This window comes from Myiozetetes cayanensis, unplaced genomic scaffold (assembly GCF_022539395.1).
Source record: "Myiozetetes cayanensis isolate MyiCay16 unplaced genomic scaffold, myiCay2020 scf5-8, whole genome shotgun sequence".
NCBI classification, from domain to species: Eukaryota; Metazoa; Chordata; class Aves; order Passeriformes; family Tyrannidae; genus Myiozetetes; species Myiozetetes cayanensis.
Genome location: NW_026087742.1, coordinates 83,983,625 through 84,011,410, shown reverse-complemented (window position 1 = coordinate 84,011,410; position 27,786 = coordinate 83,983,625). Strand labels below are relative to the sequence as shown.

Sequence of the window (27,786 nt, the reverse complement as noted above, 5' to 3'; positions counted from 1 at the left end):
TTCAAGTGGAAATTAATCTACACTTCAGCAGCTAAGAGGCTTACCTTAATCAGTGAGCACTTTGCTTGGTAGACAACACGACACACATCCACTACAGATTTTGGTAAGGTTTTGTGCTTTACTTGGTCAACTCCAAGGGTACCAGGATGAACAAGAGATAGTGCTATGTGACCTTAATAGGAAAAGACAATCTCTGAATATGCATTTTCACAATCACACATAGCAGAGATTAAACTGATCCTAAAAGATACACCACAAGCCTACCTACCCAAATCTTCGTGCTTTAGAAGGCAACATAATAACAGACGTCCTACTTCTTCCACAGGATGCTCAGGAGGGAATGTGATTGGTGTTGTTAAGTGACACTGTTTACAGTATCTTTCTATTTGACACAAGAAGTCCTACAAAAACACACAACAGCCTCTATTTAAATTTGTTTTTAAAATGCAATCAAAGGACTCAAAATACCACAGACAGCATTTCAGTAACACCAAATAATCTCCGCAATCTGAACTAATAATACTCATGAGATACAACACACAGGATGCACTATTTAATACACAGCAATTACAACCCAGTACTACAAATAACCTTTATCCTTCTTTCTGCATGAAGAGCAACATGGCTCAAGGAACAAAGCTACTACGGTTTGTATCTCTTTGTGAGATAGTCAGGTGACCTAAAGCAATTTTCAATTGTCTTCTGATTCATTATCATTATCCTATCCTCCCAAGGACTTATTAGGGGTTTTTTGATAAAGGAGCTGATCTCAAAGGGTTAGAAAATCTGAAAATATTACAGAAGAAAGTGATCAATGAAAATCTTAGATGTTTTCATATTATTCACAGTTCCAACTATGTGAAACCTGAACCCTAAGGCACAGAGGGACAAAAGCATACATGCACCTGATACAAAAAACACATTTGCACCTTAACAAAGGAAATTCCATCTTAGTTCAACTGGAGATCAGTAGGACCTGTCAATGCTACTGAACTTGACGTGGAAAGTAATGCACTTTTTTTTTTTTATCCATTAGCAGTACTCAACCACTTCTTTCATATAAAGTAATTCCAAAATAACTTTTTCAATTGTTTTTCTGTAACTTTTATAATTCTCACCACCATCACCCTTCAGCAACACAGAACTACTGAGGGCTTACCTTCACAGTGTGATCCTGAATATTATTATCCGCAATAGCTTGGAGGAAAGGTTGTGAATGGTCACTCAAAGTTAATCGATGTGCATATAGTTTTGATTTATTTGGGGTAGTGTTACCAGGGGAACTGCAATGGTCTTCATCTTTTTCCTCATTGTAACTGTAATGAATCTGACTAGTTTGCAAGCCTCCAGAAAAGATAGATGACTTCAACCATTCTAAAATAAAGAAAATAGAAGTGTATATTCTGATCAAAGACTAAGTTATCAAGAATTTCCTCTAATAAAATGCATTCACAGCTTCAAATAAGGTTTAGCAGCTCTTCCATTTGCTGAAACAAATTAGTGATATAACTGTGCTATACAGTCTCTTTTCTCTTCCAATATTCTATGTGGTATATTATGAAATTCTGGATATTTAACTGTTAGAAAGTATTTAATCCCCATTTAAGTCTTGCAAATTATTGAACCTTGATGAGTGTGGTAATTAATGTTAAGAATAAAAAACTTCTGCAGAAGACAGCAAGGCTACAGAAGTGCTAGATTTTCAGTTAATTTATATGTCCTTTGTTGTCTTCTTGCATGCTTTGACAAGTATTTATCACTTATTTAAGTTCCAAATGAAGTTCTGCTTACTGGCACATTCAATTTCCAGAGGAGAAAGCGGTGTGCTCATTGCCAGGTAGGAAGCATGCAGTCCAAGGAGAAGACCCAAATTCCGTTCTGTGTCTATTAGAGGTGATGACAAAGTACTGAGATCTGGTGTTGTAATCACTTCCTGGTCAGGCTAAGTAAAAGAAATAGGAGTTGAAAGGTAGAACTGAGCTCCAACAAGAAGTCTGAAAGCAAAGTAATACCCTACTTTAGAAAGGTTTTACCCATTGGTAACATTTTTACCTCTATATATTGGCCAACACAGAAAGCATGCATGGAATCCCGTGTGTCCTCAAATTGCAAAGCAGCTTCCAAAGCAACAACTGGGTCCTCACCTGCAAACTGGGCTAATGAAAGAATGAGACAGTCAATATAATGACTAAAAATCTGTTCATTTCATCTAGTCTCGAAACAGAAGTAATCTGTGTCTTTAAGACAGATGAAAATACTCACCAAGTATGCTACTTCCAGTTAAAGACTGGGTTTGGAAGTCCTTTATATCATACACTTTTCCATCAATCACTGTCCAAAATCCTCCATCTTTGTTATGGTTCTCTAGATCAGCCTTACGTATAAGTGTCACTTCCTCATTATTTCTGCAACTCTGGCCAGTAAAAAATGAACCTATGGGTACAAAAAAGAATTTATCAACAGAAAACCAGAAAGTAAGTTTTTTTCTGAACATTCTTTTAATAGCTGCATAATCAAATTCTTCACTTTTGTTCAAAGCCTGCTTAGTTTTTGATATGCTCAAAAGTCAAAATGACTATTAATATGTTCCTGCCTACATATTATGCAATTAAATTGTCTGTATACTGTGATCTTTTATGCACTAATCTCTAATGTCACACTGTCAAAGACCTAGCATTGCCCAATTATATGGCTGTTTTGTGTGGAGGTGGAGCAGAACAATCAGTGTTCTGGCAAATCACTGCTCTAATCAGTTCTTCCTCCAAATTCCTTCAGTTTTATTACTCATTTGCCTGTAAGACGTTTGTTGTATATTTAATTTCAGTCTAAATGCAGATTTTTTTAATATAAAAGAAGCTTCTCTTTTGACCACAGACACAGTTCATATTATAAAGTATCGTGAGAAAAAAAAAATTCCTTATTTTAAAGCTTTCATATTACTCACCCTTTATGTTACAGATAGAATTTAGTTAACAAAATGCCTAGATGTACTACTCATGTTTTCACTGTTACTTTTCACACTCAAAATGCAAGATTATGTGAATTACTTCCTGAAAAAGTTGCATCTGTACTCTGCTTATTCTACCTCTCTATATGTAACTTCCTTAGGAATGTACTGACAGAAATAAATATTGCCATATGACTTGATTAATAAAAATTTGTAAAGTAGAATTCCCTTCCTGAGAGTATGTTTATGAACAGCCATTTTTATGTAGCTACTTTATGAAAACATAAATAAACAGTCCAGATGCTACTGGTACATACCCATTATTCCTGGCCATGCTAAATCCTCATTGTCATCCCTTTCCTTTCCAGGGGCTAAATGGTTAAATCTGTCTAAATGTTCTAGCAAGCCAGCCAACAGAGGGATAGCACCAGCTTCCTGCATTAATCCAGCATTTTTACTGAGGAGTAGCACTATAGAAACCACCAATTCTGGAAGAAGAATGCCTAAACAGAAAACACAGAAGATACATTTAGTTCAAGATTTATGATTATTGCATCACACAAGTAAATCACCATCAATATACTCTGCTTTCTATTACTCTTTAGTACAAAGCTCTTGCCTTCCTTCTCTCCCATCAATCAAAATATTAAACTGCCTCCTTTTTAGTCATTTGGAACTTTCAAGAATGTTTACAATATAACTTCGAAATTCCATGGAAGGGAAGAAAAGAAGGACAGCAAAACCCACCTGTTAAATCTCCATCCACGACACGAGATACTTCTGCAAAATGCCTATGACTAGTAGAAGCAATGCTGGTTGCCACAGGAAGTATATCACCAATGTGTGTACACAGAAGAGCAGTGTATTTCTTCAGTAAGGAACCAACACCTAAGAGGTCAGGACCTATATAAAACGGAGGAAGAGCACAGAAAACCATCACATAGCCATATTTAAGTAACAGGCTTCAAAAGCTTTCAAACTCTTCTGAAACGATGCCACTCAGTATTACCACTAATTTAAGAAACTACATATTTTTAAAAATTTATGGTGAGTTTATTATCAAGACCCTTTTATCTAACAAAGAAAAATTATCATTTACAGAAAACAATTTAAATAAATTACTTTCCAACACTGTTCAGACAGACTCAGCAACCAGGCTGATAAATGACACAAGAAGATAAATTACAGTAACAAACTAGTATCCTGTAAAAGTTATTACAGAAATCCGTGGGGAGAGGGCAGGGCTTTGGTTGTTTGGGTTTTTTTTTTTATAACAATAACTTACTGTATGTATTAGGGACCTGTCCAATGCAATCTGCTGGGTAAAGTTTACTAACAAGCAAACGCTGAAAACGGAGTAAAAGGTCCAGAGAGGCAGATCTCTCCTTGCTATAAAGTTCTTGGTCCATGCAGGAAGAAATGCGACGAGCAACATCTTTTAGTTTGGCTATTGTCTGTGAAGCAATGTTCCTAAGTGGTATAAAAGTATCATATGGTATTTAAATGGAGCTCAGAGTGAAGACAGTCCACAAAAACATGGGTTAAGTTTCTGCTAAAATTTCACACAAGCACATAAGAAACCTATGCAAAGTTTCCTCATAGAATGTTCACTTCTTTGCACTGTAGTACTCAAAAAGTCAATGTTTTTGTAGATACATTTTGTGGATACATTAAATTACATGGTTGCCATCACAATTAAGTGAAAAAACACAATAAGTTTCTTGGTAAGCTCATACTTAATTACTGCTATATATGCTACATGTTAAATACTCCTCTGGCTGACATAAAGCAGTTTTGTTCTCAGCACACTATTGGTTATGCATTCACAACTCTGTGAGTCAAGAATTTAAAATTCAGGTTTCTTCCCCACTTACAGCTCCAGACACAGTCTCCTTGAAGCAAAACATTCAGTTCTAAATAAATTCATGGTGATTTCCCTACTTTGTAAGGACAGGCTTTTGAACATTTGTCCTATATTTGCTACAAAAACTTTCAGACTAAAGGAATAGGTAACAAAATCCATTAAAGCAAGGCAGTAAGTCTTTCTAAAATTGGGTAATTAAGTGTAGAACATTACTTCTTAGCAAACGTAAAATAGCAGAACTACTAACAAGTTAGGAGAATGTTCAATATTTTGAATTCTGGGGAGTTAAAAATGCTAACAGGAGACCTTTTTTGCTAGTCAAAATTAACTAGTTGACTAGTTCAAAAAACATATAAATATATCTTCTGTACAGAGTCAAAGAAAAATTCAAAGCAATTACCTTAGTAACTGCTGAATTAACTGAACTAATGGTAAACTCTGTTTTCCTGCAGATTCATAGATTCCAGTATTAATAAGGTCTTTGTCCAATGGAGTTCTGCTCCTATGAAGCGTTGATGCATTTGCTTCTTGTTCATCAATTTCTTTTTCTTTCTGTGCTTCTTTTTTTGCTTCAATATCCTAAAAAAGCAAATCAAGTTAAAGAAAACATACGAAACATTTTCCTGACACATATTCATGGTAAAAAGACCCAAGTTACTTTTACCTATACCTGAAATGAAACAATTCCTAACAGACAAAATGTGTATTGTATATTCCATAAAAACCATGTGGGCACATTTTTTTTAAGGCAATTATAATATAAAAAGAAAGGGGGAGGGAGGAACGAGAGGTTGTAAAGGCAAACAAGAGTAGAAAAACTCCACAAAACCGTGGTGAAAACATGCCAGTAGCTGCTGCACAGTTCACAGCTGAGCGCATATTTACTCTGTGTATTTATAAAAGTAACAAATTCGGCCCACCGCAGAAGAACCTGAACTGCAAAGCTGCTGAAACATACCTGAATTTCTGCAGTGATAGCAGCATTTAGCGCAGACTCTAAGCCTCCATCAGCCATCAAGCTGCCCACCAAGAGGTCAATCATAAATCTACGTCCCGGGCTTACGTTCATTTCATTTCCTGAAACTAAGAACAGGAGAAGCTATTAATGAACTCAAAATGCAAGCACCAACCAGATAGGTTTAAATCTCAGGACCAACCTGCACTGGGTAAGAGTGCTGAGAGCGCCCTAGCCCGCTCTTCCGCTGTTGGTAGCAACACAGACCATCCGCTCTGCAGCACTGCTTGAGCAGCCGATTGCACTGTATTAAGGACCCCAGCATTGCTTGCCAATGTTACCACTGTCTGTTTCAGGCTATTGAGCAGGATACTGCCCAAACCTAAGCCAAGGCATTCTGGATCCACCTGATGACTAATGGCAGCGTGAAGCTGAAAAAAAGGGGAGGGAAAAAAAAAAAAAGTAAATTTTAATTAAGAAGAGATACGAGTTTGGCAGGGGTGGGGGGAAAGACAGTCCTAGAGCAATTGAGTAAGTTCACTAACCAAGATACAAATTTTCATCTGCAAATCTAACGGTTTTGGTTTGCCCAAACACATAGTGAATGTAAACCAATACTTATAAATTATGAACAGTAGCTGTGAACCCTGAAGTTCTGAACTAAACCTAAAGAATAACCTAATTTGTTTCTACCTCACTACAACTATGCTAGAAAAAGCAGTACATTTTCAGTGACTGTCAGACACCAATTAAGAGGACATTCACTCTTAAAAACACTATTTAAAAGTCATAGAAATGCTCAAAATCTCTTGAGTGTGTATACAAGGCCTAATCCATTTAGACACTGTTTTTGTAGTTCATTTTTAACAAAACCCAAAAGCTGTCAACAAGAAAAACCCACAACCACTAGCAGCAAAATTTCAAAGAGTGGAAGTGATACTGTAATTATTTCACTTCTTAAAATCAATAAAAGTGTTTTAAAGCACATTAAGTTTACTATTTTCATCCAAGCAATTTCCTGAAAACATTTAGCTCAATGACTGCTCAATGTGTAAGAAATTGAAGGTACCTGAAGCCTCAGAAGATTTAATGTTGCCACAGCCATACACTCCTTTTCCTGAGGAGGGGGCCAGTCAGAGGATCCATCCATTCCCTCTGTCACTTGTCTTAGTAGCAGATCTAGCTGCTCAAAGGTCATGGGGCAAACATCCACCACAAAAGGCACCCTCAAGCCTATTGACCATTCTGAACATGATGACCAAGCAAAACTCTATAAATTGAAACAGCATACAGAGTTCCACTGTTAGTTATTTCCTAAATACAAGATTAGAGATAGTGATTAGAGCACTAGATAGTGATTAGGCACTGATTAGAGATAGGAGTGTAAAGCTAACATCTGCCTTCAAACAGCAATAGAAGATGCAGAAATAATACCAGCACATCTGTTAGAGAGAACCCTCCACTTGCATCCTTGGAAACATACATAAAACCCTACCAATCCAGAACTCTCTTATCAAATTTTCCAGAGTGTTGTCATGCCAGTCCAGATACCTCACTATCTTTGCTGCAGGAAACATTCTGCTTGACAACTCCTCTACTGCTATACCAGACAAAACAAAGCAGGTAAACAGCTACTTGTCAGAATACCCAAGAGAGGGAAAGCTAGACACCCCTTTTTCGCAGAAGAACTGCACAAGATTTGTTTTTTTCCAAGTCTTCATTGATTTGGAATAAGAGTGAAAATAAGAAAAGCCATGCAAGCACAGAAAGAGGGATTGGGATTAGAGTACAGAACTAATATCAGTGGGAGACAAAACCAAATCATTCAAAAATAAAATTTACCTGAGCAGGCCCACAAGCAATTCCAACAATATGCTTTGTGTCTAATCCCGGGAGAGCTGCAGGTTCTGGCTTGGTGATACGCAAAGTATCAAAATGTTGACACTGATCATTGCTCCCCCAGCTATGCACTTCACTATCTTCAGTCAGTGCTAAACAATGGGTAGATCCAGCTGCCACATCTATCACTTTTTTTCCTGAAATTCAAATATTGAAAATATAACTTAAACATTACAATCTCATTGACAGAAAAATATCACAGATACCGAAAACTGCTAATTGCAACCATACTTAACATATTATGGATGTCAAGAGCCTCACCTTTCCTCTAATAGTGGATTGGAAAGTACAGCAAAGGATAAACCGAAGAAATATTTTAAGATTCATAAGTGATAGCTTAAGTACAAAAGTTAACAAGTTTAAAAAAAAAAAAAAAAGTTCAACTCTGTATCTCTTCTACTTTGAAATCTTTTCAGGAAAGATTCATTAAAAGATCTCCCCATCTATGATGAGAAACTGTAAAGTTATTTGTAGTCATTAGTTCAAAAGCTATTTTCAATTTGATCACTCAACATATATGAATAACAATTTTAGGAAAGACAGAGAAATAAAAAAGGTTTCTTCCTCATCCTCTCCCTACAGAACCCAGGTTTCTCACAAATGAAAGAAATAATCTTCACTCTGCTACAAACTAGTCAAAAATACACAACTTTAACACTTCTTGTTGCCTGTGATTTTCATTTATTCCATTCACATGCCTTAATCTAAGCTGCATGACAATGCAAAAATACATGCTTTAAGTAAGCATTTCTGTGAACCTAATAAAAGAAAACCAGTAAGAATAAAGAAAACACAAGACAAGCAACATTTAAAGTAGTCATAGCAGTGTCTCTAGGTCTGCTAAAATCTTAAAAGTGTAAATGCAGAAATTATGGGAAACATGCACTATTGCCTTTTCCAATGCAACCAGCATCAAATATAAGCGAGTACATGGTACCATCATTCTTAAGTTTAGTTCATTTGTATCCAGTAACCAACTCCACCACCAGCAAAAAGAACTTTGGAATACTCCCAGCTCTGATAATTACCTTTCAAGCCTTCCAGCAGTTTGGGATATCGAACGTGCTCTTCTGTCCCATGCCCAAGTCTCTGACTGTCACCCTTTCCCCAGGTATAGACCTGGCCATCTTTGGTTAATGCAATAGAAAACTGACTCCCACAGCGAACTTTCACGATGTCCAGGTCTTGAAGTTTTTCTATCAACTTAGGAGTCTTGCAACCATCACTGCCTCCTCTTCCCAGTTTTCCATAATCTCCATCACCCCAAGACCACACTTGACCTTTAAATCAAGAGAAAGAAAACAAAAAATATCACACTGCTTTTTTATGTAATGAAGTTATCTGTTTTGATAAGTAACTTCTTAAAAATCTGAGATTCTGTAATAAGCACAACTTTTTCAACTGTTAAGAATAGCAGTTATTAGTTAATTTCTAATTTTTTTAAATAAGAATGAAGAATAGGATTTGAAAAGTTTTCAAGTTGATAAAAGTAAACATAAAAAATTTCAGTGCATAACATGCACTGAAAATTCAGTGTACTGAAAGTCCTTCTTAAAAACATATGAAGCATAGGATTTACTGTATATCAAGCAAGTTAAAAACTGCTTTATTATTTATAAGAACTTGCAAAATCTTTTCCACATTAAATGGCCGAATTGTCTGCAAAACCTGTTTTAATTTTCAGTTTTTATCATTCAGGCATTTCTCAACGTGAAACAAAGAGTGACACTGTCTATTATGTTTTTTGAAATACACTACTAAATCTAAGTTCTGATGTAGGAACTTAGAAATAGTCAAGTCATTCTGTATCTGCATTAAATAAAGTTATGGTCCAAAAACTGTAAAGTCACATATGTTCAAAAGGAAAGTCTTGTTTTACATTCTGATGCATTGTGTTCTTGACCTGCATAAGCAAGTCCCTAAGGTATTCTGATAAGCAATGGAAGCATGCAAGGCAGAGACCAGAAAGAAAAAAAATGGACAAAATCTGGGTTTCCATTTCCTTTATAAGCAAATGTTTCAGTTTTTAAATACTGCACATCATATTAACCAGCTGTATTTTAAAAGAACAAGTAGCTTTTGAGAACTATCTTCTTTCTAAGGGATTACTTTGGGCATAACCTCACACAATGAAATTTGGGCTTCAAAGCTGTCTTGCCCTAGACTGCTTACTCAGGGATGTTGGGAAGCAGAATTTCAATACAGCCTCTCTTTAGCACTTTCCATGGGTCAACACAGGCAGCTCTCCTGCTCAAAATTCTGGTTGTTGCAACAACATGAGTTATTTGCATTTATACAGTAATAATTTAGACACATAATTACATAGATGTAATATTTGTGTGTCTATTTTATATTTACATGGATACTTTCAATATATATACCATAAAATATATATATCATTGCATATTCATAATGAATATACTGCATATCTATGCACAGAAATATATGTTCATACATTGTATGCAAAATGCATAAATGTATACACATATATTTCCCAAAAAAGAATTTCAGCTTTAAATGCTTACCGAATTCAAGCCACTAGAAATAAGCCTATCTATGTAAGTGTCCTAAGAATGAAAGGAAGAAAAGGTAAGCTTACTCAAAATTTTAAGTTTCATTTTGCTACTAACCATTTTCAGTAACTGCAAGAGTCTGAGCATCTCCACTCCCACAGGACACATCAATAACTTTGAGTCCTTTTAACCCTGTGACCAACATTGGGATGGTCTGATCTTCACTGGAACCTGTAAAACAAAGTAGTTCTATGAGAAGGAAAACGTTCTTTTCTTTGTTTTGTTTGGGGTTTTTTGTTTGTTTGTTTGCTTTGGATGTTTTGTTACGTGGCTTTGGGGGGGTGTTGGTCTGGTTTTGTTTTCAGATCTGAGCATCATGATTAAGTTTTCTTATGGTTTCTTAGGTATCTAATATGGATTTAACCCATGAAATAATCTTAGTTTCATGAGGAAAGGAACAGAGAATGCTGTAAATTTTTCTTCTCCCTCCAGTTGCTTATTTTCAGGTAAGTCATAGAAATTCAGTGGGTTTCAATTCATACGAAGCCCCCTAAGGTTCTCAAATCAGCTTCAGGTAAGTTGGATGAAAGATCACTTGACACAGGCACTAAACAATTCTTTAACAACTTATTTGAAGGTATCAACTAACTTACCATGACCAAGCCTGCCATAGTTTCCTCGTCCCCACGTATACAGCTCTCCTTCAGCAGTAATGGCTGCACTGTAGGTGCTTCCACATGCAATATGAACAACATGTTTTCCAGCTTGCTTCCCAGATAGAGCAGATATCATCTTAGGTTCCTCCAGGGGGCTATTTAAAGAGAAGGTGACATATTTCCATAAATGTGATCTGATGAGTAGTTAATAAAAGGTGTGGCATACTTGTGAGAAACAATTGCTACAGTTCTACCTGCAAGCCTTGCTACTAGTCTGAAGTATCAAGATATAAACAGAGCTACAAGCCAAAATTAAGTTCAGATTGTTCAACAACATCCAAACCACTGAAGGAATGTCTAACAACTGTGAAATCTGTTTCCAATTGAACCAATGCAATCCCTTTAAAAAATATTTCATTGTTAAAAACATTATCTTTAATTACTGTATTTCAACAATTACTTTCATGACACTGACAACCCTTGTGTAGTATCTCCCTTGCTTTATAGGGAATTCAGCACTGGGGGAAGACACTTAAAATCTCTAAAATTTATTGATGCACACCCCCTACACAACACTGTTGCTGAAGACTGCTTCTATGCAAAAGCAGGACAGTAATGTCATTGTCTGACACACAAGAAAAATGGAATTATATACAACCTGATTGCATAGAAAATGACAACCCCACTCCAACACACGAGTCAATGTCTCAGGGAAAATATGCTGTGGATTCATAAAACCATTAATAAGAGGCCTAATAACAGTAAAAACACTACTACATCCTCTGTCTATAAGTATTTCAGAAAGCAGCATTAACATAGAACTGGGAATATTACAGACAGACAACACATAAAAGAGGTGAATGTCAAATGCTGAGCATGCTTATATACACAACAAAGTAACTTTTACTATGAATTCAAAACACTGGCAAATAAATGTTATGATTATTTTTAATACATACACTGTATCTCCATGACCTAGTCTTCCACCATCTCCACAACCCCAAGAGAAAACTTCACCGTTTGCTGACAAAGCCAGATAATGATGCCCATCTGAATGTGCTGCTATCTTCACAATATTCCTGGAAGCTAAACTCTGCACCAGCTGTGGTCCCTGTGAACCAAGCAAAAGAAATACGCTTACAGAAACTGCTGACAATTTTCCTCACTTGCCTACATACAGAATAACAAGGTACAGTTATCCTACGGCTTTATCAAAACTGTGAACTCGAATGAGGTGAAGGTACAAAGAAAAAAAAAGGTCAAATCTGACAAAAGCAAGGCTTTGAAATTATTTTCTTCCCATTTTTATAATGTCTTCAGTACATATGAAAATGTTGCTTATCTTAACATTACAGGCTATCTTAGTGACAAATGCTTCTGTTACAGTATATTTTTGTTTGAGAAACTACTCTGCTTGGGCACAGTTACGTCACCAAAGTAAAACTCATTTCATGTCTGACACTTTCTGAAGATTTTACCAAGGCCAGCATACAAATAAAAGCAATTATCATTGTATCCATAACCTCTAGCCTGACATGAATTACAAAAACCATATGTATTTCATCAAATCAATACAAGAGACAAAACACGCTATTCCTGAAAGTTCAAATACAACACCACAAAAGATCACAAAAATCAGCACGTCTCCACCTAGTCTTCCAAAAAAAACATAAATAGTTAAAGGAGCAGACTTATGCTATGAAGTAGTACAGAAGAGAACAAATTTTTAAAACCATGTAAAAATCTCTCACCAGAGTGTCGCTGTTGTACGCTTGTGTATAAACTCTTCCATTTCTAGATAATATCAGAAAGCGTTTCTCTGCACAGGCAACCTGTACAACACCAAGGTTGGCCAGACCTTCACACTGAATTGGACCACTCACATTAGCATAATATTTCCAACCTATTAATCCCCAAGCAATGACCTCTTGCAGTGATCCCTAGAAAATAAGAAATTCTGTAAGTACTAATTTTGAAGTACACAATAAAATGCATAGAGCAGATTATTTTTTGAACCTTTAAATGCAAAACATACTGAAATCTGAGACAGTCATTCCTGCTACTAGTCAGTAAAATCTACTTAATTAGAAGATATCAAAAATAAAGACTTGCATGCATCATATTCAGTTCAGTCTGATACTGAATGAGCTATAAATATTTACAGAAACTGTTCAGAGATTTTTCAAGTTGGGAAGTTTAGCATTTACTTTTCTCTTTATTTTTTTAATATGTCAGACCCCCAGCATTTATAAAGTCTGGTCTTGAGAATTTACTCTGATAAACACAGGGAACAGCTCAAAATATGGCAGAATTAGCCACAGTGTGATAAGAAAGTAAGTTTCACAAACCAAAAGTAAAATTTGTACTCCAAGGTTGACTGAAAAAGGGTTGATGAAATAAAAAAATACCCAAGTAAGACAAATTTCAGCAACTCAGAGTTATCCTATGAAAACCAAAAATATGAATAATCTTAGGAGTCATTTTCCCTCCATTCTGAAAAATCAGTTATGCTTTCAGGGAAAAGATCTTACTAAATCTGACACTGCAAAGAGTTACCTTATGAGATGTAGGAGAGCTACACTGTGGAGGCATACATGGGGTGGCTAAACGATCTAAATGGGCCATGATCACCACAGCTGTTTGTCTCAGATCAATCGCCAGCTCATTGTCCTGTGGCAAAGTCAGATACCTCAAAAAACTTTCATTTGGACTTAGAGGGTAAGTCAGGAGCTAGAAAAGAGAAAAGGGCAGTCAGAAGAATTCAAGTTGTATCTATGCCACTACACATACACAATATTATTTAGACATGATGAGTATCAGCACAAGTTTAAGAGACAATGAACTAACTCCGCACATCAGTTTTTTTACAGTAAGGAAAAATTCAAAACATGTACGTTCAGAAAATAGATTGTGAATATAAAGTTTCAAGCATAATAAAACTGATTTACTATGTTTTATTAATCTCAGTAATTTGCACTAAGAGTCACAGTTCAAGTAACTTCAAACACAACTAAATAAAAACAATCCAAATAGGCAGAAAAGTTACCTCGGCCACATCTAAGATAATTATGACAACAGCATTAACTATGAAACGTAATGTTTACCTCTAACCATACTGTGACATTCTTCCTCCTACCTAAGGAAACTCAAATGTACACATGAAAACCAAATAACAGTGGTGTATATACATCTTACATGGAAAACACCACCACTAGTTTTGGTTGGATAATTTTATAATTATTTTAGCCAGGTAAATGAAATTTGATTCCAACATAACAGCCCCTTCAAATAACCCAGGGGTAAGTACCTGAATCTCTTCCTCTGTATTAGGCATGTCTTTGTTACATATTATACTCTGAAATCTTTGTAGCAAAGGTAGAAGGGGTGCACTTGTTCCCTGTGCAGATCGCTCATTATCCGTTTCCCTTGTTCCATTATCCCAAAGTTGAAGTAACAACATCACTGCAGACAACATTTGGCTGAAAGAGGGAGTTAACACCATCTATTAATATGTATTCCTAAAAATATTGGTTTAGGTTATCCATATAATTCACTTTCTACAATTTAAAGTTTGGCAATATCAGATGTCAAGGTTTACCATTTTAAACAGATTACCAAATATGAAAAACAGATTTTGCAATCTAGAGAATATTAGATCTCAATCACCACTGCATTACAGAAAAGGTTCATACGCTTTGAACCACAATTATTACATTAAACCCAAACCCATGAAACTGAAGAGAGGCACTGATCACACCATTCCAACAGACGATGATGGTTAAAAATTGGAGTGCTCCTGCTTCTTACCTTAGTGTACCCCTCTGCACTGCCAGTTCAAGCAGTATGGCAAGTGCCAAGTGCTGGTCTTGTAAAGGAATGTTTCCTGGCCCTTTGGTACTGGGAGCTCCATGCACATCTCTATTTAAAAGTCAAACAGTATATATTAAGTAATAGAAAATAATAGGTAATTGCTTATCAAAAAGATCTACAAATCTACAGCACGCCAAGAACCACTAAACTTACAGAAAACTATAAAACTGGTGATGAAAGCAACTGAGAAAAAAACCCCAAATGTTCCAAAGAAGATCAAGTTTTAGAGTGGCAGCTAGAGCTTTAAAATTGCTCCAAGTTTCAGTATCTGTAGCTCTATTAAACATTCCAGGAACAGGAAAAACATTTTTCAAGGTGAAATTCAGGTATGTTTCATGATATGTACTGTAAGGATGTCATTCCAGTATTCAAAAGACAATTAACTTCTAGTAACTACTGTAAAAAGGTAACTCTAAGACCTACTTAAAAGGAAAAAAACAGCTACTAAGAGATGCAAGTTTGCTGTTTAACAGCTACTTCAGCAATGCTCAATAAAAGAAACTTACCCAGTCACAACAGACCTTAGGAATTTAGTAGCTCTTTCTACCACTTCCAGCCATACAGAAGATACAGTCCCTTCATCAAAAAGGGACGCCTCCGGTAGAGCTCGCAGTGCATCAAGTGATTCCTGTAACAATTCACTGCACAGGTCTGCATCTTCACCTGAGGAACACAGTAATAGTAGTTACATTCTCATCTTCAAATTGCTGTACACAATATTTTGTGGTTTGTTTTTTTTTCAACCACAAGATTACAAGTTATTTAACATATACAATGTTCTTGATCTTCACACGAACATTTTAACTGGAAGATCTTGAAGAAATCTTCACCAAAAAAAACTATTCAGTAATATAACTCTTAAACCACCTCATCCCACTATGTATCCACTGAGGAAATCAGAAGAAGAACTAGGGCTGGCTGGACAAAGATTAAGCCAACCACCTGCCATCTGAACAAACACTGCAGACTGAGGCAAACAGGCAGGTTAAAGTGGCACAGGTGACAATTCTGCCAACCTCTGCAATTTGACAATCGCTGACAAGCACACAAACTAAACACAAGTTTCACACTCTTTCCAAGCTGCCACTATCATGCAGTAATACAGTGGATTGACCTTGTCTGAAGAATAAATCTAACTTTTCTGAAATCTGGCACTAAAAATACATTCTCCTTCATGAAATCCCAATTTGCCCTCATAAGTATAAAATATCCCAGCACAACACAGCATTGGTACGGGCCCAGATGACTTCGATCAGCAACAGCATTGTTGGGCATAGCACCTCATGAACATAAATGCAATTATGCAAATCTATAATTTATAAGTGTATAGTTCTACGCAAATACTTAACACATACAAATGCCTGAATGAACAAATCAAAAACATATGCAACATGCTCAAGTGTAGACCTACCTGACCTCCAGGCTCTACGAAGGAAAGCAAATGCAAATGAAAGTGCTGCCCGGGATCCAACTCGTGCAAGTCCTTCTACACCTTTACCTACAGGTCTTGGGCTAAATAAAATCACATTAGCATTTTTTCAATACAATTTATATTATAATAGTATATTTATGTTAGTACAATTTTGTATAACATATATCTAACAATTTTATAATTTAGCTATATGCATGCGTATGTGATGACACAATTTTTATTTATAAAGAATTGTAATTGTCTAGAGAATAAAGGTGAACAATATCAAAATAGCAGCAGCCAACAATCAATTTCAACTGCTTCAAAGCACCAATTCAACACCCAACATCAAAAAGCTCCACGGTGAAAAAAATAAACCGGACTGGCATAATTGACTGCCATCAGAAAAATGCCCATAGTTAGTAAGAGTGAAATTATGATGCTGTATTCAAAACAGAAAAAATATAACATACTTCATGTACTCATTATTTATGCATTAAGCTTATATTTTAACTAGCACTGCATAAACTATGCTTACAGATTTTTTTAATGAAACTTTTATAATTGATAATTAACTCCACCAATTTTGTCTTTCCTTTTTTTTTTTTCAATTCAAGTGTCAATGCTACAAATCCCTGTTTGCAGTTTCTGTATTGGTGTGTGTCTGCAAGAGAGAGAGCTTCAACTTCCGTTAATATCCACTGGACTCACACACATTTCTGTTAACTTTTCTTTTCATGCAGACAATCGCATTAATTTAAGTAAGCTCCCCATTGTACTTAACAACAAGAGATTTCCTACAGCTTCCAATACAGAGCCAACAATTCTGTTTCCTTTTGATGTGAGATTACAAAGGCAGTGAATTGCTTAGGACTTCTCCAAAGGAGAAAAAAATAATATTCTCATTTTTAGCAATTTGATAACTTAAACATACCAGTATTCTTTTTAATCAGCACTGAAAAAAATATTTTAGAGAACTCTCTATTCAAAGAAAGATATAATTGTCAGAACTCCAATCCCATAATAACTAGTCGTGATATCTACTTACACTCTCCCTTCATATCTGAAGCTAGAGACAATGTAACATAAAAACTTCCCTAGCTGAACTGCTTGTTCTGTCAGAGAGCAATCAGCTACTGAACAGATTCTTTAATGCCTCATCTGAAAATTTTTCTATTTTCAGGTCTAGATAGCTATCTAGTCATGGAAAGTAATCAGACCATTTCTTATTCAGTTACTTCTCTTGAAATTGTTGCATATAAAATGTGCAACTACATTATTTTTCAACCACGCTACAGAAAATTACGTTCAGCTTTTATATATTTGCATTTTTAAGTTTATGTGTCCTAACTGAGCAAATATTGACAAAAACATATCAACGTTATTCAAACTATGTAACTACCGTCAGCATCATTTCTGAAAGACTTCTTCACACCTTCTAGTTGAATAGAACAAAAGGAATACTTAGATAAAAGTATGCTTATAGCTAAAACAACAGTATCTACAGCAACATATTACAATAAAAACCTACCAGTAGGAACAGAGACACTACAAGAAAGCATCAGGCAAGAAAGAACACTGCATGGCAGATAACACCACTTTTTACTTAATATGGCAAAACCATCTCAAGAAATAAGTTTCTTTACTGCTTCTCTCAAGGAGGAATACATCATATCAAGCACTGACACACAGGTTGATAATCTTTCTATGAGTTTTCTAATGTATGAACTTGTTCATGCATCTCATTACCTTTTCTTATCCATAGCAGGCAGAGGAACACTACTGCTTTTCCACTTTACTTTGACGTTCTCCTGAAGAACTGCTCTGTTCAAAGCAATGAAATATCGTTCCAGGATAACTAGCCGCTGTTTTAGCCTCATAGCTGACAGAGCTGTTGTAGCAGTTTGTGTAGCCAGGCTTTGTTGTTCCTTCACTAGTACATGAAGGCACTCCTTCAATTCATTCACATCTGAGAATCAGAGAAAGATGAGTTTTTATGGTTGTACATCTTTGTTACATACGGTATCCAGAAAAATCAAGAAAAATTGAAAACTGTAAACCAACCAGAAATCTGAACCTCGAAACCCAGTGAAACTCCCTGTTCCCATACATAATGTGCACATTTCTAATCCACAGTAGGATATAATGACAATCATACTTAAACAGGTGTTTCAACAAAGGTTATTATCAAAACTGGTTGTGTATAAACATATCTAGCCCTTCATATTTCATGTCTGAAATTAAAAAATCACAGGAAATATTTATGAATTTCAAAGAAACAAGTTAGACAGCAAATTCTTATCACCATCCAACCTCAGTCAGACTTCTCCCGAGTGCAGGTAAGTACCTTGCGTGTCCCCAAAGGATAAGCTTTCATTCTGCAGCTATACTAATTACCTTAAGTTTCCCAAAAGTTACAAAACTACTCTCAGAAGCTCTAGGATCACTGCCAAGAGCTGCTAAGCTTCTGAAAAAACAATGTCAGAAATTTAAGATGCTTGCAAGTACTATTAGCAAATAAAAGATCTGACTTACGTACCTATGCTAGTGAATTAAGTCTTCACTAATCAGAGAAAGTATTCAACAGCTCGAAGTCCTAGTAATATAACAACTGATGATAAGAAGTACAGTGTCAACAATAACAAACCCACTTTAAAATGGAGATTTGGAAACTATTTTTATATTCTCGGTAGCTTTAATTCACAGGATAAATATCAATGCGTTCTTAGAGGGGTTCTTTTCTGTCCCATCATTAACAGTCTGATCACTGGGCCACCCCCCTCTGCTTTGCACTGAATTACTGCACTTGTCCCTAAGCCAACCACGTTTGTTGCCTGGCTGCTCCACAGAAGTACCTTTGTTTTAACTGACACCTGACTAAGGGGTATGGAAAAAAAGGTCTGCATGTATGTAACAGAGCTTACAAGAAGATGGACACAATTTAAAAAAAAATAACAACCACAAAACCATACAAAACCAACATATTTTTTGGAACAGCTGTCTCTGAGTTATATACATTTACAGGAGCCCCTGGTGGTCTAGTGGTAAAGGCGCTGCGCTATCACCGCGGAGACCCGGGTTCGATTCCCGGTCAGGGCCACTCCCGGGCAGGTGGAGCTCGTTAGCCCTTAAAGGCAACCCACCTACGTCCTAAGGACCTCACTGCCACCGTCCAAGCTCGCTTGGCCCCAGCAGATGAACCTTAGGATTAAAGGGTGGGCTCAGTTCCGCGCACACTGTGTCTCACCTAAAAAATCCAATGCACAGGCTGGAAGGTGTAAAGACCTTCCCCAGATCTTCACTCGTGAAGACTGGCCATTAGTCTCCAGAGTTGAAAATTTTATCTAATGAGGCATAACTTTTTGTGCAGCTGTAACTGCACAAACTATTTCAATGTTTTGTCCCCACTCTGCAACACATCTCTGCTGTGCATCCAGCAGAGAATTCAAGCAGCCTTCTCTGCCATGGGATCATATTGCACAGTCTCTTATGGTTTGCTGTCAGCCTGTTTTCGACATTGCTACTCACATTTCACCGTTTCATAATGTGTTAGATTCCTTTCCCTGAGGCAATTCACATCTTTCCACCTGACTCTGAGGAACAACTTATTTTTTCATCAAGTAAGAATAGATTAAAATGTGTTCCTTGCAGTCTAGGCCTGATAGACGAAAGCAACTGCAACAATTATACACATTGACTCAAACAAGAAATACGACAAATTGGACAAATTTGACAAAAAGCCACACTGCCCTTAATATTAGCTCCTCTAAATCTTCCCAGAATTCTGTGGCACAGGTGAATATCAAAGTGAATAACTATCTACTGATAGATGACTATCAGTACCCAGCCTGAAGCTTCTGTATACCTCCAAGCTTATGTAAACAGAAATTTTTTTCATTTAATACAATTTTGAGGGAAAAAATCTCAGTTGCAGTGTTAGCATTACTTAGAATACCAAAGTAAAACATTCCACAAAATATAAACTACATGTTCTGAGGTTGCTGCTGTTACCTTAGGTGAGCCTTAACTGTTATTGTGTAAGCAAAAAAAAACCCATCTTGCAATACATACTTCAGGGTATCACAACAGAGCATGGTCAATACTGATAAGTAAACCATTGGAAGACATAAAAATCTGGGCTTTTTCCTTCTCTTCCTGAACACTAAAGTCTTATCTACCTCTAAATACCACCAGTCTGTAAGAACAAAGTATGACATGACCATGCTCTCTGCTTCACAAAGAGACTTTGCTTAACATCACAGAATCACAGGATATTCTGAGCTGGAAGAGACCCATAAGGATCATCGAGTCCATCTCTTAAGTGAATGACCCATACAGAGATCGAACCAACAACCTTAGCATTACTGGTACCAGGCTCTAACCGAGTATTGGTTTTGGCAAATAATTTTATCCTGCCGATTCATTCCCCATATTATGGTCTCATGTCTCTATAGGAAAAGTAAAGAAATAGTGAAGAAGAAACAAGGGACTTTAACACTTACATTTGGGGAAGAGAGTCTATGTATGGTGCTACAGAAAACAAGCACTAGGTGCTAGACTCAGCGGTCTGCCAAGTAATACAGAGATACAGCATTCATCCTTCCTTCCTGACTGGCAAGTTATCTAACTGTGGACACCCTCTAAAATTATTTCTGAGAGTTGAAGACTCAGATGAAAAGTCCTTCATTTCAAAATAACATACTTATTAAGCATATGTCATGGGGACTACTGAGAAGAAACACCTGGGACAGGCAGAGACCACCTACAGTCTTCCAGCAATTATTTTATGAGGAATTTTTCCTCAAAGTCTACAATTGCATACCTTTCACACCACTTTCAGTCAGACACAGTGATGTCCCGGTGTTAGAAAGATAAATTACTTGTTGTTAGAACTGCCTTGTTAAGGTTTAGGGCTTGGCATGTTTCAATGATCTCAGATGTAAAGAGAGGTTAACAAAGCTTGGGGAGATAGATGTGCCACTGATAGTGGACACAAAGAATGCAAAATTTACAGGCCACAGGGACATAGGGCAGAACAACCAAGGTAAGGAAGAAACTAAAAAGATAACTCAGCATCTGTGCTGAAATCAACTCCAACTAGATAAAAGATGATTCTGGCAGGGGGAGATTGTGATCACTGACTCACGACTCACGGATACAAGAAACCCACTGACTCAAAAAAGAGAAAGACCGAGCATGCAGACTAGCTAGCATGAGAAATGAGACAAACATTTAAGAAAAAAAAGGTGGAACACTAATTAATAAGAGAACCATGTAACTTGTAGCCAATGACCCGTGATTTCTGTCTGCCAAAATGTACAGATGGTGTACAGTTTTGATGACTGGGGAGCCAGCCTTTTATGGGTTACCACCCAGCTCCCTGTTGGAAATAGGAACACCTTGTGTTGGTGTATAAACTGGCGTTGTGCATTGGGTAGCGAGCCCACGTTTGGGGTGAGAGCCCTGTTGTTATCAGCATCCCAGCCGTGCCGATGCAGGAGGTGACACAGTGACCTGTATGAACTCTGAATGAACACAAACAGAATCCTGCACTGCATACCATGTATGCACATCAAGCAGCACCAGTTACAGAGCTGGGCCACTGTACACACACACAGAGTACTGTGTGTATGTAGTAGAAGGCTCATAGCACCACCTACCAAATTAATTCCTAACGGTTCAGCAATACATACTAATGGTAACCTGTAAGATGCTCAACATCCTTCTCAATGACCTGACAGGACAACTGGCTCATTTGACCAAAACAAACAAACAAACCAACCAAATAAAAAAGACAACATTACTGTAGGTTTTTAATACTTCAAAGCTTTAGTTCTGGTTTAATACAGAAACAGTCCATGGTTCCATAGACTTTGCAATGTCTCGTAGAAAAAAACCTCACAAAAGCACTTCCTAAAGTAAAGGGATTTTAAAAGCAAGTTATTTTGCTTTCTTTTTAGTGAAGTAAATGTCAACAAATGAAGTCAAATTAAGACAATACAAAAGCTAGAAAAGGAATCAACTAAAATTTTGTCTTGACTTTTTATAAAGAAAAAAGGGTTGGAAAAAAAATTAATTTTTCAAATTATTAGCCCTAAAAACCAAAAAGTCTTTGCATTCAGAAACTAACATATGAAGAACTTTTCAGTTACAATACACTATTTTCAAATACTGAAACACTGCATGAAAATTTTCTCAATGGAAAATATGATTTAGCCTCACTAAGGTACAAGCCATATAAAAATAACCTGCATAACTTTAAGTTTACTGAATTTAGTTGTAATTAAATTATTTTCTTTACCCCTTCTTGCTTTGCCTTCAAAATCTCAAATGGTTACAATTTTAGGAAGGCTTTCTACTAAAAGTAAATAACTCTACTCTTAAATACTTTGTATACAAACTCCTTTAGTATTTCAAGAATGCAAAATAAAGTTCGTAATACAAAGTGTAGTGAAGGCTAGAACAGGTCATAGTAGTCCTGTAACTCAGACAGCTAAGACTTGAATAAACGACTGCATTGTTTTATTAAAAGTAACACTATTTTTAAGTGAGATATATCTATATACTTCCTCACTTTAAATTTTCTCCTATGCCACAAGTAAATTTATCTTTACAAAAAATTCAGTTCATCTTTAGAAAGATTTAAATATATCTGAGAATTAACCCAATGAAATTCATTTCAATAAGCCCTCAAGTCTAAGCAACACTTATTACCAATGAACTAAACAGTCTAGTGAGAGAATAGCTTATTAATAGTAACGATTCAGATTTCATCTGAGAAGGTTACAGGGAACTCTTTAAACAAAACTGTTCATATGTCACTACACCAGCCCTTGATGTTAACCATCCCTTGTAATGCTATGCTTTGCCAGTTATTCTATGAAGGGTGGAGACACATTATTTACCCAATCTGTACCTACACTGTAGGAACTGAAGTCATACCATACGAGTTTAAATTCTCAAATCACCATTAGCAGATACTTGTTAATTGACAACTATAGTTAGATATGTCACTGGCTGCAAGAGACAGGTAAGGGTTTTACCACCTTCTGCTAAAATTTATCACATCTCTCCCCTCAACAATTGACGTAATTACATGTCTTCACTTCCTAATTTTTCCTGCCCGAAGTTCTCTGCATTAGAAGGAAAAAACAGTGGAATGGTTTAACCGTGACTTTTTGGTAGAACAGTATTAAGAAGTGACACATTATTTAGACATTTGAGCAAAACATGGGACAAAAGAAGAAGTGAAGGCAGGGACTTCTTGAACAATCTCAACCACAGCCAGAACACTAACCTGACCTGAGCCTAATATAGGTTGCCTGTCCTAAGGCATGTTTGTTCCTACTTCAGCAGTTCAAGGAAACAACCTAACATGCTTCATAGTTTAACACTCATTTCATTAGATCTTGTAGGGAACACCACAGGCTTCTGACTGGCAAATTAAGCACCTTAAAAATGCCAATATCAGACTGAAAAGTTTCAAGGACTTGGGTTGAGTCACAAGCTTTAGTAACAGCAAATATAAATGTTACAGTGTGGAGAGATTTTAGACCTGAAAACACTTTTCAAACAGAATTTGGCAGGAATCTACTGTCATAATGAGCACACATTCCTGTCATCAGCAGAACTAATGTGCTCTAATTTCCTAGAGAATTTTATATTTTGTCTCATCTTTCCCCTTCCACTACATGCTATTTCCACTGGACAAAGAGGAGATAAAGGATGCAGCTGGTTTGGCTTAACAGGCTTCTAATGACCCTCTAAGCCTGTAGAATGAATGAATTCAGAAGTTAGAGGGAAGGACAAAAATGCAGTCACATGCACATGATTTCCTTCAGAAACAAACCTAAATATGCTCCCAAAGTTATTTTATACCAACAAAGAACATAATGCCTAAAGGGCTTTTAGCTTTCTGAAGTCTGCTTCCCAATTAAAAACATGACCACCATCAGACTTGACTTCATTAGTATTCAGCAGGAGAAATAATGATTAGTTGCATGTGCATTCAAAATCCATCTCATTATGTGGTTGGACACACTAGGATAGTGAAGGGTCTGGAGGGGAAGCCTTACAAGGAGCAGCTGAGGTCACTTGGTTTGTTCAGCCTGGAGAAGAGACCTCACTGCAGTCTACAACTTCCTCACAAGGGGAAGCAGAGGGGCAGGTACTGATCTCTTCACTCTCGTGATCAGCAACAGAAGTCGAGAAAAGAGCATGAAGTTGTGTCAGTAGAGGTTTAGGTCAGATATCAGAAAAAAGTTTTCCACACAGAGGGTGGTTGAGCACTGGAACAGGCTCCCCAGGGAAGTGGTCACAGCACCAAGCCTGTCTGAGTTCAAGAAGCATCTAGACAACGCTCTCAGGCACATGGTGTGACTCTTGGAGTGTCCTGTGCAAGGCCAAGAATTCGACTCCATCCTGATGAGTCTCTTCTAATTCAGCACATTCTATGATTTTATAATTTTCCAAGTTTTAAGTCATCAGCAAAACTTGTTCAAATTGATGTTCAAATACTCCTGATGCACAAAACAAAATAGCAAGAACTGAAATTCTTGTGTGTGTATAAAAATACACACATGCATACACTCCCCTTATAAGGGCATAACCAGCAACCAGTTACCTGGAGCTCAACAAGTGATTTCAAGCAGGGGCAGAGGAAACAGGGGCAGAGGGAACAGGATGCAATGATGATGTGAAGGCAAATGAAAAATCTGTTTCTAGTGGCAAGAAAGTAAAAAAAACAAGGATGAAGAAGTTCTGAGAAATGTAGAACAAGGGACGTCAAGTTTCATCCTTTCGATTTACAAATGCTGAGTCAAATTAGTATTGATCAAGAAATGTGATAAAAGCAGAAAATATCAAAATAAAGAAGGTTAAAAGCAGTTTTTTTCAATGCCATGACTACTTTTGAATTCCTTCTATACACAGTAAAAATTTAGATTCAATTATGTAACTAAGAGCCCCTCACAGGAGGATGGAAGTTCTGCCTATCTCCTTCTCTCTCACAAAGCAAACACAGGAACAGTCAACTGCAGTTGGTAATGACAGATAACTCAGCAATAGCTCACAGAAGTCACAGGGTTAATTTTAATCTTCCGTCTTTGGTGCTGCCTCTAAATCGTGTCTTCGTGCAATCAGCTGTACCAACAATATCGGAAAACAAGACACAGCACTGTCTGAAAACGAGCCCTCACTCACACATGAGGAAACCCCAGAAGTGCAACGCCGTAACATTGATTTACCATCATAACAGATTAATGCACCATTCATACAAACCAGATCTGACTACACAGGAAAACTATATCCCCACATCAGCTGTACACTGCTTATTCATTTAAAGATGTTTGCATTAAGATTATTTCCTCTTTTATTTTCTTGTCTTGGGGGGAAACAGAACAGTAGCACCCCTACTGAGCCTTCCAAGTAGAAAGTAGCATTTTCTAGTCAGACAGCAATTAAGGTGACTTTAACTTTGTCTGTAAGAATGGAATATTTAGCATCTTAAACATAAGAAATGAGATCCGATTACAGTGAATTTGAATCACAATTTATTTGTTTGTAAATTTTTAGACAGTTTTTAGACACATTTGCACAAATGGAACTGTTTCTAACTTTTTTAAGAAATAAAAATTACCTTACATCCAGTGGTATTAAATACTCAACTATACCCACAAAGTCACCTGGCTCTACAATTCTAAGCTTTGAGAAAGATTTAGCTAGTCCTTCTTTCAAGATGTAAAAATCCCACCAAAAAAACCCCAACACACCAAACCACCACTGCCAAAACAAAACAAAAAAAAAACAAAACAGGATTCATCTTAAGAGAATAAGGGAATACTGCACTTTTGGATGGAAGTCAAAAATACTCAAATCTCTCAGATTTTATATCTACAAAGGCATGGTGTGTACTGAAGACATTTCTAAACATCCAACAGTGACATATATTAGATGTTAAGGGTTCTAACCATTAGCACTGACAGAGATGCATATGGAATGCACCAAGGAATACAAATAAATAGCCCATATACACTACAAGTGACAACAACAGCAAGTCCCACAGAAATGTGTAAAATTGGGTGAAAATGGAGACAAGTATTTGGGTCATGAAGTCTGTTGGTACTACATTAGTAAAGATGACAGCCAACTGTAAAAATATGTAGGCACTTAAATTAGTCAGCAGTAAAACATTAGATGTGCACTGATGTGCAAGGGAGACAAAAATCCCAGTTTTCCCTATAAAAAGGTCTCAAATCAGCCTTCCACTGAGGAATAAAATCTTGGCACTGTAGCATGGTAAATCCAAGAAGAAATTGGTTCACTGTACAAGAGCAGCTGGAAAAACAGGGTATCAAGTCAGACAAAACAAAAAACAGAGATCATTATACAACTTCATGAAACCCATGAGGTACCCACAGAAGTACCCTACAGAAGTAGTACATACAGTTCCCAACCTACCTGCTCTGGCACAACAACATAGGACAAAAAGAAGAAAAAAAAAAACCCAGAGGGCAGGACTAAGAGAATAGCTTCCGTACACAAGGAACTTGCATGAAATAAAATCTTTGGTGAAGGTGACTATGCCAGAATTCTTAGAGCACAAAGAACCACCCCCCCACCAGTGTTGGGGAAGTGAGGAAAAACTACTCACTGTCTCTTCCACTGTAAGAACAACAGGGCATTAGGGGAAACCAACAAATGCCAAAATCAAGACAAGATGAATATTCACGAGATAAACAGATGAATTACAAAGCTCCTTGCTACATATAGCTGTGGATGCTAACAGTTCAGAATGTTCAAAAGGGATTAGACAAATTAATGGGAAAAAAATCAACATTAAAAATATTAAACATAAATATATTAAAAATATTAAGTTATGCCAAGCACACATATGTTCCAGGCAAATAAAAGGGAGAGGTGGGTGGAATTCAAATGCACATTCTCACTGCCCCATACTACCACCTCTGTCTCAAGGATAGTAGCCTACAAACAGTGTACTATAAACATGGAACCTCATTATTCACTTGGCTACTGCTATTTATGCCACTGCTGTCAGGACATCGAACTAGACTGTCTTTTCATTTGGCTCAGTATAGCCAACCTTATGCATACTATGACTAAGAAAAAGAAGCCCAAGTAGATGAAATACCACTCTATTTTCTGCAGGCTTTGAATAACCACTTCAAAGGGTTTCCTCTTTTTCTCCCCTATCAGGGTTGAACACCTGGACTTCTCTCCAGATCATATAAGATGTTAAAAATCAAGTATCTCCAGAAAAGAAAACTGATGAATGCAGTAAACAGAGATTTTTAGGAAGAATCATAAGAACTGCCTTATGAACATACTCCACCTGGTACTAACATGGCAGGGGGAAGACGTTTTAGAGGAGAACTCATGTCACAAATGAGGGCTGAATGATTCAATATTATTATCAGAAAAGAGCTGAATAAGAAATGGAAGAACAGTAAGATGCAAAAGAGAAGGAAAAACACCTTAAAGTCAAATAATTACCTAACCCTGTATTTATTGCTATCTTACGGATTTTTACGGTACTTGGAATAGTAAGACCCTGAGGCCCACTGACCTAGATTAGCCTGCTGAAGTTCTACAGCATGATCCTCCATGCTTGGCAAAAAGGTTTTATTACAGCACTTCTAAAACATAGATATAC

General features: G+C 36.7%; 1 protein-coding gene across 3 annotated transcripts in view; it reads right to left on the bottom strand.

The window, feature by feature from the left end:
- HERC2 (HECT and RLD domain containing E3 ubiquitin protein ligase 2) overlaps positions 1 to 27,786 on the bottom strand; it is a 105,722-nt gene that overhangs the window by 56,782 nt on the left and 21,154 nt on the right. For 2 of the 3 annotated variants that reach the window (XM_050331532.1, XM_050331534.1), the window contains exons 5-29: positions 17,865 to 18,084; positions 16,116 to 16,216; positions 15,211 to 15,367; positions 14,642 to 14,752; positions 14,142 to 14,313; positions 13,391 to 13,564; positions 12,586 to 12,774; positions 11,794 to 11,945; positions 10,832 to 10,989; positions 10,296 to 10,409; positions 8,694 to 8,945; positions 7,609 to 7,802; positions 6,836 to 7,036; positions 5,969 to 6,197; positions 5,770 to 5,894; positions 5,212 to 5,390; positions 4,233 to 4,417; positions 3,695 to 3,850; positions 3,265 to 3,450; positions 2,263 to 2,433; positions 2,053 to 2,156; positions 1,792 to 1,942; positions 1,160 to 1,374; positions 269 to 401; positions 45 to 172 (exon numbers count right to left, since the gene is read on the bottom strand). In XM_050331532.1, coding sequence (XP_050187489.1) covers positions 45 to 172; positions 269 to 401; positions 1,160 to 1,374; positions 1,792 to 1,942; positions 2,053 to 2,156; positions 2,263 to 2,433; positions 3,265 to 3,450; positions 3,695 to 3,850; positions 4,233 to 4,417; positions 5,212 to 5,390; positions 5,770 to 5,894; positions 5,969 to 6,197; positions 6,836 to 7,036; positions 7,609 to 7,802; positions 8,694 to 8,945; positions 10,296 to 10,409; positions 10,832 to 10,989; positions 11,794 to 11,945; positions 12,586 to 12,774; positions 13,391 to 13,564; positions 14,142 to 14,313; positions 14,642 to 14,752; positions 15,211 to 15,367; positions 16,116 to 16,216; positions 17,865 to 18,084 — 4,157 coding nt within the window. The remainder of the gene's footprint in view (positions 1 to 44; positions 173 to 268; positions 402 to 1,159; positions 1,375 to 1,791; positions 1,943 to 2,052; positions 2,157 to 2,262; positions 2,434 to 3,264; positions 3,451 to 3,694; positions 3,851 to 4,232; positions 4,418 to 5,211; positions 5,391 to 5,769; positions 5,895 to 5,968; positions 6,198 to 6,835; positions 7,037 to 7,608; positions 7,803 to 8,693; positions 8,946 to 10,295; positions 10,410 to 10,831; positions 10,990 to 11,793; positions 11,946 to 12,585; positions 12,775 to 13,390; positions 13,565 to 14,141; positions 14,314 to 14,641; positions 14,753 to 15,210; positions 15,368 to 16,115; positions 16,217 to 17,864; positions 18,085 to 27,786) is intronic. The other variant, XM_050331535.1, reaches the window with a different exon arrangement.